The sequence below is a fragment of the Urocampus carinirostris genome, chromosome 12, assembly GCF_059441175.1.
Source record: "Urocampus carinirostris isolate Australia breed hairy pipefish chromosome 12, RoL_Ucar_1.0, whole genome shotgun sequence".
Taxonomy (NCBI): Eukaryota; Metazoa; Chordata; class Actinopteri; order Syngnathiformes; family Syngnathidae; genus Urocampus; species Urocampus carinirostris.
This window is the reverse complement of record NC_142360.1, coordinates 19,052,282-19,065,164: the sequence shown is the minus strand read 5'-3', so window position 1 is coordinate 19,065,164 and position 12,883 is coordinate 19,052,282. Positions and strand designations below refer to the sequence as shown.

The following is a 12,883-nucleotide window of genomic DNA, read 5'->3' as shown; positions in this document are numbered from 1 at the left end:
AGTCACATATTTTATACACTAATCTTCGTAGTACCAATCCCTCAACGTCATAATGCCACTAGTCACCAAACATCACTGCGGCACCAATGATAATAACAACAATAGTAATAATATTAATAATAACAGTTATGAAATGAATATAGCAACAATAACAGCAAAGTTAACCATAGTTCTAAACGCACTATTCCCAATCTCTCGTATCACTCATAATGGTAAAATGGTGAGTGTGTGTAATTGTCTGCCTCTAAGCTCAAATTTGCTGACATGTAGTCCAAAATAAATTTTGCCCACTGCCCAAAGGTAGTTGGGATTGGCTCCAGTCTCACCTAACCTTTGTGAGGTAGAGCAGTTGAGAAATGAAAGAATGAATAAAATATGTTGAATGATCTTTCCCCGAAAAACTTCCAATCCACACTTATTGTTTTATAACAGTGTACTTCGTTAACTGTTTCCACTATTACTAGTTTCAGATGAGAAGCCAACCGTGCCTACGGATGAAAACATGAAAAATGTGTTCTTTTGCTGCCATGAATTTAGACCTGTCACAACATATTTTGGATGACAATCGTGCAAAGAACTATTGAATATATATTTTTGACATTTTTTTAATCATACATGATGTTGTTTGACAAACTAGTGCAAGTAAACGTCTTAAGAAAAAAACAACAATAAGCTTTAATTCATTAAAAGGTTGCAAAAGGTAATACAGTGGGACCTCGCTACTTCGCGGTTCCACGTTCGCGGGTTCAGAGCTTCGCCGGTCTAAAAAATAATAAAACAATTAAATAATTAAAAAAAAAAAAAAAATTAAAGCATTTTTGACGGGGCGTCGCTACTTCGCGGATTTTCACTTGTCGTGGGTGGTTTTGGTCCCCATTAACCGCGATAACCGAGGGATTACTGTAAATCAAAAACATAGAATACAAAAAAATAAACATATTAAAATTCACTATATTTAGTTTCATTCCATTTTTGTAATGCATGATTTTCCAACCAGCCCATACGTTTTGTCAAAAAGGGCTAAGAATCTTTGAAATGCTGATGAAATTACGAATAAATTGTACATTTGAATTTTATCACAATCTCAAAGTATGTGAGGCAAACTTCAAGTAGACCACAAGCAGCAGTAATTTGAACTGTATCGATAGAGTGTAGGGACTCAATGAATTAATTCATTCGAATGAACTCCACTTATGAGGCAACGCTTAAGAAGCAAACATTTAAATGAAAATGCTTTTTAGCCCAGCCTGGCTGAGTTCTTTTTAATGACTTTTTTTCTATCTACATGACATGATTAATAAGAAAATTGTTTTGATTGTCCTGGGGACAGGATCCAGATGAGTTCCGGCTTTTTCCTGTCAACTCTTTTTTCGCCTTCTTTTTCTCAATTGGTTACCTAAGATGTTGATTTTAAACGCATTATAACTTTGTATATGATCAGAGGAAAATAATGAAAATGTCAATCAATCAGCTGTATAGGAAAATGCAGTGAGATTTCTTCTTTAACTTAAGGTGTTTGATAGCCAAAGTGAAAAAACAAAGTCGCTCAATTTATTAAGGATGACAGAAATACACAGTGTCTGTACTTGTCTGAGACATGTATCTGCTCCTCAATAGGAACGTTAAGGGGTTAATAAAGTTTGACTGACCTATTTGACTGTTTTGTTGACATTCCTACTGTAGCACATAATAGTGTATGGAGAATACATGGCAAAAGCCATTTTTTTGAGGGAGAGGGGGATCATCTGGTGTGCCTTATAGTGCAGAAAATACAGTAATTCCTAAAAAATCTACATTCATGAAGGATTTTTATCATGATGCTTTAAACAATTATTTTTGCTAAACACATAAATCTTATTGTTAGGTTTACATCTTTAAGACTTTCGAAAATTGGATTCAAGACATTTTAATGCCAAATAAGGCCTTATTTTTAGAATGATGAATTCAATGCCTTTTAAGACTTTCCAAGGATCCACAGGAACCCTGAATTGTAAACTGCATTATGGGCAAAAATGACATTACTGTTTTCAAATACAAATTTCGATAGAGTTTAGTACTACACGAAAAGCAGTGCCAAAAACATACTTTTGGAGAGCCTACATTTAAATCAATTAATTTGCAAATTTGCTTGAATAAATATACAGTGGGACCTCGGTTAACGCGGTTAATGGGGACCAAATGTTTTTTTTTTAAATGTTATTATTATTATTTTTTAGACCCGGTTAATGGGGACCAAAACCACCCGCGAAAAGTGAATATCTGCGAAGTAGCGACACCCCTTCAAAAATGCTTATATATATATATATATATATATATATATATATATATATATATATATATATATATATATATATATATATATATATATATATATATATATATATATATATATATATCTCATCTCATTAGCCGTACCGCTTATCCTCAGTAGGGTCGTATATATATATATTTATATATATATTTTTATTTTATTTTATTCTATTATTATTATTATATTTTAGACCTGCGAAGCTCTGAACCCGCGAACGTGAAACCACGAAGTAGCGATGCCCCTTCAAAAAAAAATAAAAAATAAAAAATATATAATATATATATATATATATATATATTTTATTTTTCATTTTTTATTTTTTATTTTGTTATTATTTTTTAGGCCCGCGAAGCTCTGAATCCGCGAACGTCGAAGCGCGAAGTAGCGAGGTCCCACTGTATTCATTTTCCACGGTAGGTACTTTAAAAAACAAATTGTGTTGCAGGGCAGCGCAGTGGTTAGCGCGTGTGCGGCACAATTCTGAGGTCATAAGATCGAACCTCCTTTGTGGAGTTTGCATGTTCTCCCTGTGCTTGCGTGAGTTTTCTCCAGGCATTCCGGTTTCCTCCCACATTCCAAAAACATGCACATTCTGTTAATTGGCTGGTCCAAATTGTCCCTTGGTGTGAATGAGTGAGCGAATTGTCTGTCCCTGTGTGCTCTGCGACTGGCTGGCAACCAGTTCAGGATGTCCCCTACCCACTGCCCGAAGCTAGCTAGGATGAGCTCCAGCAGCCCCTCGACCCTACTGAGGATAATCGGTGCAGATAATGGATGGATGGATGGAAGTTGTGTTGCAGTCCTACCTAGTTGTCCACGGCTCCGCCGAACCATCTCTTGCCTGGCGCCGATGCTACCCAGGATGGCCTCTTCCAGCTTGGCCTTCATGTCTTTTGACTTTTTGAACGTCAGACTGTTCATGCGTTCAAATGCTTTCTTGCCCTGCATGGTGAACACAACATGGGCCTTGTATCCATGAAGTTGAGGGTGAGTGGCAAAAGAGAAAATGTCAGGAAAGTCATTTGCAGCGCAGCACTCAGGAAGAAGAGCAGTATTAATTGCATAAAGGCATGCATACAACATGCAGAGGAATAGACACATGTAAAAACAAATGAGAGCAGCAGAAGGAGAGAGCAGTGTTTATTGTTAGATAATTCAGAGGCCAAGACATGAACATATAAAGTCTGTTAAGTTGTTGCCCTGGAAATGCACTGATTGACCAATTATTAAGTTTTAAGATATATGAAATGCCAATTCATTAACACATCATGCTTGAACATACTTGTTTATAATTAGTTTTTTATTTAAATCCTACTCTAGCTTCAGCAATCATTGACGCAGAAGATAACTTTCATCAACCAAACATGTTCACTTCATTTATTTACGTGACTGAGGTCTGGGCACTCGCCTTCTGATGCCTAAGTAATTTAATTAAAAAAAAAAAAAAAAATTATACAAGAGGACTTATTCGTGTTATACAACATCGCTGGCATATACAGCATCAGGGTTCCCCCAGGATTTCTCAATTCAAATTTAAGACTTTTAAGAACTTCTCAAGACCAGATCAAATTCAATTTAAGAACAATCTCGCAGATATTCTAACATAAAGATGCGGGAGGCGGACACTAAGTCGTGATGGGCGGTGGGGACTTTAGGGTCCAGCCCCACGCTGAAGGAGTGAGGTTTTAAAGGGTGGCCGGACCACTGTTTTGCTGAGTGAGGAATGGCATCTGGCCTGGCTGCAGCAAGGCCTGGACTAAGGGTGGGACTGGAGATGCCCGATTTGCGAGGCCGCCCAAAAAGGACACATTATTGTTAAATCCTTTTAATCCACATATGTTTTACCTTGGCTTACATTAAATAACATATTTTTGGGTGAGCATAGTTTCTAGTTACTCATTTTGCATTCTAAATCAGCCACAATAGGAAGGCGATACGAAAACCTCGTACTGACCTCGGTCATCTGTATTTTTGATTAGGACCACTACCACCTCAATTTGAGCCGGAGAAATCCCTGATTCATGCAGTGTAAATCCACCCTAATGTGCAGGGCAAAATGTGAAGATACCTCACCTTGTATTCAAAGCAAGAGACACAGAGGTAGACCAGATCCAACAAGCGGTTCAGTTGAGAGACTGAGAGATCAGTGAACCATTTTTGTAACACCAGCTCATCTGCATTTTTTAGCACCCACAGGAGACAAATGAGCAGACTGCGGCTTGACTCAGCTGAGAAGCTTCCATGCTGACGATTCGCCTAGACAAAAGAAGGAGAAATTAAAAACGGTTATTAAAGGACAATGTACATTATTGCCAAGAGATTATTGTTATCCTTTATTTATTGTTAATTGTAATTTATTGTTTAAAAATTCTCTTTAATGTCCAAAAGAATGAAAAATGTAAGACCCCCATTAAACATGACATCTTATAATGCAGACACCAGCCATGTAAGTTGGCCAAAACCTTGTAAGACTGCTTTCATTTGCTTTTTGACACAACAACGGTAATCTACTTCTGTTATTTTACTGCCAACTAGAGCAGAGGTGTCAAACATTCAGCCCACGGGTCTGGCAGGCTCGCCAACGGATTTAGTCCGGCCTGCAAGACAATGCTGAGAAGTACAAGAGAAAAATGAGCCGTATCACGTCACACAATGACGTTCAGCTTTAAATATGTTTACTGGATGTCGCCAAAGCCAGGTGCCGCCCACAAAGAAAACCACCCACATTTGCTGTATTTGCTGACTACCATTTTTACCCAGGGGGAAACAAGGCCTCGTTAAGGGAAGTCGTGTGACCTCTGTTTTGTTTTTTTTAATTGTCCATGAATAACGTGCAAATGCACCCTCAATAAATTAGTGGGCAGTAGCGCTTTCATTCAGTGTGCACTTGTCGCGAATACGTTTTGTTTACACTCAGCATTAGTGCTCTGCACAGAGTGGGAAGTATTGATACGAAGTGTAGCATATTCTCAAGTTACACTATTAAGAAAAATATTGAACTGGGATGAAAAGACAGGGGGAGCAAAATGGAGAAAAGTCTCCTCCAAAAAGCCAAGACGAGGATATTTGACAAAGCATAACTACGGACAAGAAAAAATATTGGTGCGCTTAGAGAGCCTGGATCAAAATCAATGAACCAGTCATTTGATGACATGACACCCCAATTACGTCAATAAGCCATATGAGCTTTTTTAGGATTTTTTGAACGTGCCGAACAAATGCGTAAAATTTGCCATGGACGGAGGTGACCTGTCATGACTGATATTGAGGCATCTTTGTTTTGTCCCCACCAATATTATGTGATCACTTTAGAAAAAAATCGATTAATCAAAAATTGCAGATAGGATTAAATGATGTTTTCTCCTGAAGCGCTGACACAAAGGACAAATGTATTGGCACTGTCTTTCCCGTACTTCACTTATGCTTTTTTTGTGATTTGGTCCCCACCAATTCCAAACTTAGGTCCGTGCCTAATAATACAATCATCCCGCATCCTTACTTCAATAAACCAGTGAATGTTCTCAGCATCATTGACCAGGAGCTGAGAGTTGCTGTCTCCTGCTTTCAATACCGCTTTGAAAAGCTGTGTGGGTTTTGCAAAACGTGCTTGTTGCAGCCATTAATCCAGGCATGATTTTCATATAAAAACTATCTGCACTAAAATTATATACTTTTAATTTGCATTTTTATATATTGTGTTTGAATTAAAGTTGGTGATCAGTTTGATTTATTATTAATTGTTTTTTATCTCTTATCAATTTTTAGTACCAATATGGTTTGACACAGTCAGTCAAAAAATGGTTATAGTTCACGGATTTCTATATTATTTTCGATTTTGAGATGCATTTAATATGTTTTCTGTTCCAGTAAATAACTCCAAGTTTCTTTTTCTTTTTTAGTGTTATGCAAAGGGGTATTTAAAAAAATTCATAAAGTATATTATTTTTATATGGGTCGGGAGGGGGTCATGGGGCTGTATTTGTTGTCACTTTCTAGTATGTCTAAGTTTCCCTGTGTTAAAGAAACTGTAGTTACATGCATTCAATTTTTGTTTAAATATAAAGTTGATAGATAGTACAGAAGATAACATTTTAGAGAAGGAAAATAAATGTTGAGGAAAAAAAGCTTTAATAATCGATTTATAATCAATTTTACACCCGTGAATCATAATTGTAATTTAATTAGAGGCCTCCTAAATATCCTCAACCCTTCAGCTTAGGCACACTTTTTATGCAATTACCAGTCCGGTCCCCGTGAGTTATTCTGCCATGTGGCCCCTTAGCAAAACCAATTTGACGCCCATGACAGAATGAAATGTGTGCTATTTGTATTGGTTACCTGCGAATTCAACAAGAAGCTGCTTGGTCTGGATATTGGAGAGGTAGTGGTGGTGCCTGCAATGGCCATGGCAATAGTCTGGTTAATCATGCTGTTTGTCTCTGTATCAGCATCTTCACCATTGCTGCCGACTGTAGTGCCCTGGGGAACACCTGATCGACCCCACTGGTTGAGGGATTCTAGCAGAGAAGAGGTAAAGAAAGTTATGAGTAAATAAACCATTCGACAATGTAAAAGCAAAAGACACCAGGACTTGAGAGGATATGTCTTGTCTGTAAAAGCTTGATTTTTACAAGAATATATTATATTTGTATTACTATATTTATTTCTCAATTTGTTCAATTTTAGAATTTTGAACTTAGCTACTCGTTACCATTTTCTGACTTGTTTCTTCATTGCAGCGTGAGTCAGCTCGTTCATGATGCGTGACCAGGTACGTGCATTTCTTAGACAAGTTCAAATATAAATTTTATATTTTCATCTTTCTTAGGGTTTGTGTTGGCGTTTGGACTGTAGTTGAGGCAGGCCTTTAATTACAGACGCTAACCTACTTACGAACGAGATAGGTTCCGGACGATAGTTAGTAAGTTGAATGTGTTCGTAAATTGCTTCAGTGCTATATTTTGTATGTTTAAGGTTTGTATAAGTAACCTGTATTGTTTTGTACCAAAAAACAAACATTTCATAAAATAATATGCTCTATAAAGATAAATAAAGATCAGTTTATCTTACTTTTGGAAGATGAGTCAAGTCATTTTATTTGTATAGCCCTTAGTCACAAATAGTCCCAATGGGCTGCACAGACCACAGATTATTGGATACCACACACAATTATTACACCACCCCCTGATCTTGGGGCGGCAGTAGCTCAGGAGGTAGAGCGCTCGTCTTGGGATCTAGGGATCCCAGTTCGAATCCCGGCTTGTCCGTGTTACATGTCGAAGTGTCCTTGGGTAGGACACTGAACCCCTAATACCCCCAATAAGCAGGTCAGCGTCTTACATGGCTGCACTACAAGGCCGCTATTGGGAAATGTGAAGCACACTGTAAAGCGCTTTGGGAAGTCATTGACTTAAAAAGCGCTATATAAATGCAGATCATTTCATTTCATTTCATTTAATCTAAAACCTACATGAGCCTCAAGACCGAAAAAAAGTGATCCAACCATTTTTTCAACCGCATCAAGCTTTCTTATTACACTTTCATTTTAAAAGAAAGGGCTCAACACCAATAAAAACAAAAAATAAAAATGTCAAAGTTCTTAGCGCGCTGGATATACAGTATATAATGTTTACGCACGAACTAGGAAGAGGAAGCGGATTTCTTCTTTGGGGTGGTTGATGGGTGAGGTCTCACAGCGCCACACGCCGGTAGCGGCGGAAAGAAGCACTATAGTGCTGTCCTGGACTCGGAAAAAGGTGCACACAATACAAAATCTAACTTACAGCAATGTCCGGGTATTTTTCAACATCCCGAAAAAATGTTCGTATCTACCGGTTTTCATAAGTAGTTCGTAAGTAGGGCAGCGTCTGTACTTTCACAATTGTCCCGCAACACTAACAAATTTAAAAAAAAAGTGCATTGATGAGCACAACATCAGTCTCCAACACTCTACCCCGTTGCCAACCTAATGTGTTCAGCCCCAAAGAGCTTTGCTAAAAGTAAGACAAAAGCAGATAGGTCTAGTAGAAAATAAGGCATAAGTGCTTTTAGAACTCAGTTGGCCAATGTTAACATATACTGAATATATAATGTATTGAACTTTCAGCTTTTTTAAGTACACCTCAAATAACGCACCGCACCTTTAACTGTAATTTTGCAATTTATTCTGTTCGTGTTAGTTTACAATAAAAAAAGAAACGACAATAAATCAAAGGTGCATAGAACTTGTGTCTTCGGAATACATAAAAACACTGTTAGAAATCCCAATGTGTAAAGAGCAAAAAGTCAAGTGACCCATTTTACTTGCTGAGAAGCACTCGTTTGAAGTACAATTGCTGCTTTGAAACAAAGCTAAAAATAGAAAAGAGGTTGAGTGAGAGCAAGAGAGCATGACATCTGCATGTTTGTTCAGACAAACCACAGGGGTTAAAGGTGGGGGAAAAATCGTTTCCTTTGACTCAAACATGGGCAAATAGTTGAACACTATAAGAAAGATTTGGATTAAACTAACATCAAAGTTAAATTAAAAAGTCAACAGATATGATTCAATTCATTACTTGAAAATATTTCACTCAACTCTTGACCACGTGCTCTACTTTAGGCAATACATTTCCTCTGACAAAAATATACTTAGACAATAACCTTACTTCTTACCTGTAAAGTCATGAAGCTGTGGCAGGCTCTCCATTACAATGCCGATTAAAGGAAGGTATAGCATAGCCACTCTTGCCTTAACCTCCGGATCAGCATAACGTGGGTCGGAGTCATGGCTGGACAGTAAGTTGTGCACAACACTAACCACTTTTTTATGCAAACCAAACATCCTATTAAAAAAACAAAAATATATAGACGTACTTAAGAAGAAAACACAAATGTAAGAACATCTCAAATCACTATAACTTAAAACTTAAGAACATTTCAATATTGGATTTCTATTCCTGAATTATTTTCCAATCATCTTCAAAATGTTTTTTTACTTTATATACTCTTATAAAGATGAAATGTAAATTTACGAACCCCTCATTTTCTGGATCAAGTATCACAGACAGTTCTGACAATACAAGCCCGGCCATAAAATGCTGCTCTCTGAAGGGCACAGACAGTTCAAACATGTTTGCTATTTTCTGGTCCTGAACATTTGTGGAGAACCCAGAGCTCTGCGAAAAGAGAAAAATAATAGTACAAACATGTATGCAAAAAAATAATAACAAACGTGTTTAATTATTTTTTCATTTATGTAAAATCTTCAATTGTAACAAAACAAGAGACACATTCTTGATTGACTATTATAGTGATTGTATTCGTTTTAGTACTTGTATTTGGATTAAATAGTGATACTCAATTTCTAACCAATAAACAAACATTAATATATGGTTTTCTGAATGGTGATTAACTTTCAATAAGTTTGAACGTATGCAAGTTTGCACAACTTTTAAATCTGACCTGTGAAGTTGCTGAAGAAACAGACGGAGATGGGGAGGCAGGTGGCGTGAGTAAGCTGCAAGGCAGATTGAGGGTGACATAGTGTTCATGACTGCAGACTATTCTCAAAAAGTCCAGCCTCAGAGACTCTAAGGTCGGGTTTTGCAGCGCATACATCTTTGTGGACACCTATTGGGAGGCAAAGCATGGCAATATATTAAACCTGGTACAGAAAAGAATCCAGTAAATGTAGAGGTCTGAGAGGTATTACAAAGTAAAACCACTTTGGGTCAATAAGGAAAGTCTGTATACATTAAAAATATAGAATTAAATCTGGAGAATAAATTACAATTTGTCTTCATTACATTTTAGTAATCTCAATTCTAGTTAGAAAATGTAAGTTATTTTGAGGAAAATGACTACATACGTACTACTAACTAAGGTTGAACACTCTTATCGAATTGCAAATACATGGTCACTGAAATAACATTTTTACCATCAAAATAAAAGGTTGGTTAGAAGTAGGTGGTTACCTGTTTCCAGTATGCCCTGATGAGGGTGAAGACAAAACCTCTGTCCATGACAGACAGCAAATCATTGAGAAAAAAAGCAAGACTTGTATTGAGTCGCTCAACCAGCTCTAGATCCTGACAAAAAAAAGTGAAGATTTTAGTGAAACTTATTGGAACAATTCGTATTATTTGAAAGATCAAAAAAATACATATATAAAAATAAAGGCATTCAGAACAATTAATTATTTGAGTGCCTGTGAACGTTGTGCGGCATTGGTGACAGTCCTGTCATTCTCCGGCTGTCAGTCCGTCTGCGAACCTCTGTTGATGGAAGGCAAACCTTATTTGACCCTGATTCCCGCCTATACCATTTTTGCACCCGTTTTTCCACCTTTCCGTTCCTGATCTCCCCATTTGTCTCCGGCTATGACCTGTTTTGATTCCAAACACGTCTGCTCTCCCGTCCCGGCTAACGGCCCGTTTCTGACCCCGACCACGTTTTTGCTCTCCTGTCCCGGCTATCGACCTGTTTTTCCCATCCCTGACACCGCTACGCCCGCTACGGAAGATCCACTACCGTATTCGGATCACAATCCGATTGCCAGAGAGACTTGCTCTCAGCATCAAGCGAGCACCGGATCCCGGGTGCTGCCCTTCCTCTCTCTATCTCAATAAACTTGTGAGAAACGTTATGCGATTGGGCCTACCCTTTGTCCTGGACGTGACAAAATTATGTTGCAAAAACTGAACATCATCTTTCAAATATAATTTTAAAATGGGAAATGAAATACACGAATAAAAAAAAATCTGAAATGATGTATTTTACAATCATTACCTTCTGGAAACGTGATACAATGTCACCAGCAATGGTGCTGACTAGCGCTGTTATGTCATCCATAAAACGCTCGGGGAATCGGTTCTTCCTGGGTGACTCCAAGCGTTCAGCAAAGTAGAGGTGATGGATGATGCTCTTCACCTGTAGTCCAGGTTTTTGCAAGCATAAACACAGAATATCTCAAGGCAGGAACATTATAACTGACATTAATAAGGTCAGTTTTTCCCTACCATAAGCTCAAAGAAAAACCAGGCCTGCTGTAGAGCTCCCTCCCGAACACTTCCACTACTCACCACCCATTGAAGAGCTAGCTCCTCATGAAAGAGCTATGTAGAGCAGAAACAAACAGGCAACAAAGTGGATGAAATAACGAGACATAACTGAAAAGTAATAAGGAAAAACACAGTGTTTAGGTTTGGATTAGATAATCGAGATGTTAAAGCTCATACGAAGATCACACCTTAGACATGTTTATGAAAAGCAGGCTTACCAACAACAGGCAAGCACGCTATGTATGGTAGTAACTATTCACAATCTATTCAATTGTTGTGTGCTAAAATCATATTACATTTGAGAATAACAACAGTAGTTTTGGAATTGATATAAAAAGATTATTTGCAATTTATATATTCAGATACATCCATGATTAAAAAAAGAAAGGAAAAAGTAAACCCACTTACTTGAATTTCTCTCTCATGGCCATGTTACTCAAAAGTAAAACTGTTTTGCTCCCTCCCGCCATTTACTGTCTTAAAGTCATGATCGCATTTTTAGGCAGTTCATTCATTAAGTACGTGCATGTCTTAAATGTGCTCCAATAAACTCTTCCTTTTTCAGATTTTTGGAGGTTACGTTGGGGTTTTGGACTGTATTTAAAATGGAACTTTTCTCACTTTTACCATTTGCACGGTACACTAAGGCAGGGGACCGCCTGGATTGATTGCCAGACGGTTGCAGGGTACACTGAAACAGACAACCCGTTCATATATACTCATACCTAATGGCAAAATTTCACTTGCCATGCACAATTTTGGATTGTTGAGTAGTGGGAACTGAACCCAGGATCTCTATACCAGGGGTCTCAAACTCAATTTACTCGGGGGCCACCGAGCTCGGGTCTGAGTGAGAGTGGGCCAAATCGTGTTTTTTTACAAGAAAAGCGCTGACCAGAACTTTCTACTGTTCTCAAATATAATTTTTTAAAATGCTACACAAGTAAAAATCTTAAAATAAAAAAAACATCATTAATCAATATGTAAATCAATCAATCAATCAGAAAAAAAAGCCATCATTTGCATGGGCTGCCCTTAGATTGAAGGTACAGTGTGTGTTATGTGATCACTAGGTGTCACTGTATGTGTTGTGCAATGTAAACCAGGTGCTGAAAAGCGCTAAGTAGAAAGCAAACTACGGAGACTCAAAGTGACCAAAGTTTTCTTCTCATTTTTTTGGGGGCCAGCCTTTGGCATGGTGTTGTTTTTTTGGGGTACCCGTAGCAGCAAGATGACGGAAACAATGTCAGCTCCCTCTAGCTGAGGCAAATGTTTTGTAAAATAAATACAAAATTCTCGACTTCCAAGTATTTCAAAGTATGCACCAGTTAATATATCATAGTTCATGCATATGTTTATTTTTAAATAATATTTTTTATTTTTTTTACTACAAGGAGGCATTTAATAATACACACTGTCCCTGTAAACTTTTGTGTTGAAGCAGGGGCCTCCAGGGCCCAGCAGGGCGTGATTGGACCCATAAGTTTGATACCGCTAATCTGTACCATTTATACTCATTAATATCATGATC

The 12,883-nt window shown here is 37.7% G+C and overlaps 1 protein-coding gene across 15 annotated transcripts in view; it reads right to left on the bottom strand.

The window, feature by feature from the left end:
• dock7 (dedicator of cytokinesis 7) overlaps positions 1-12,883 on the bottom strand; it is an 86,350-nt gene that overhangs the window by 35,584 nt on the left and 37,883 nt on the right. For 8 of the 15 annotated variants that reach the window (XM_088350453.1, XM_088350454.1, XM_088350455.1 and 5 more), the window contains 9 exons: positions 11,311-11,406; positions 11,081-11,221; positions 10,267-10,380; positions 9,755-9,922; positions 9,329-9,468; positions 8,966-9,135; positions 6,650-6,828; positions 4,385-4,567; positions 3,118-3,277 (listed from right to left, as the gene is read on the bottom strand). In XM_088350453.1, coding sequence (XP_088206579.1) covers positions 3,118-3,277; positions 4,385-4,567; positions 6,650-6,828; positions 8,966-9,135; positions 9,329-9,468; positions 9,755-9,922; positions 10,267-10,380; positions 11,081-11,221; positions 11,311-11,406 — 1,351 coding nt within the window. The remainder of the gene's footprint in view (positions 1-3,117; positions 3,278-4,384; positions 4,568-6,649; positions 6,829-8,965; positions 9,136-9,328; positions 9,469-9,754; positions 9,923-10,266; positions 10,381-11,080; positions 11,222-11,310; positions 11,407-12,883) is intronic. The other 7 variants (XM_088350457.1, XM_088350460.1, XM_088350462.1 and 4 more) reach the window with 1 other exon arrangement.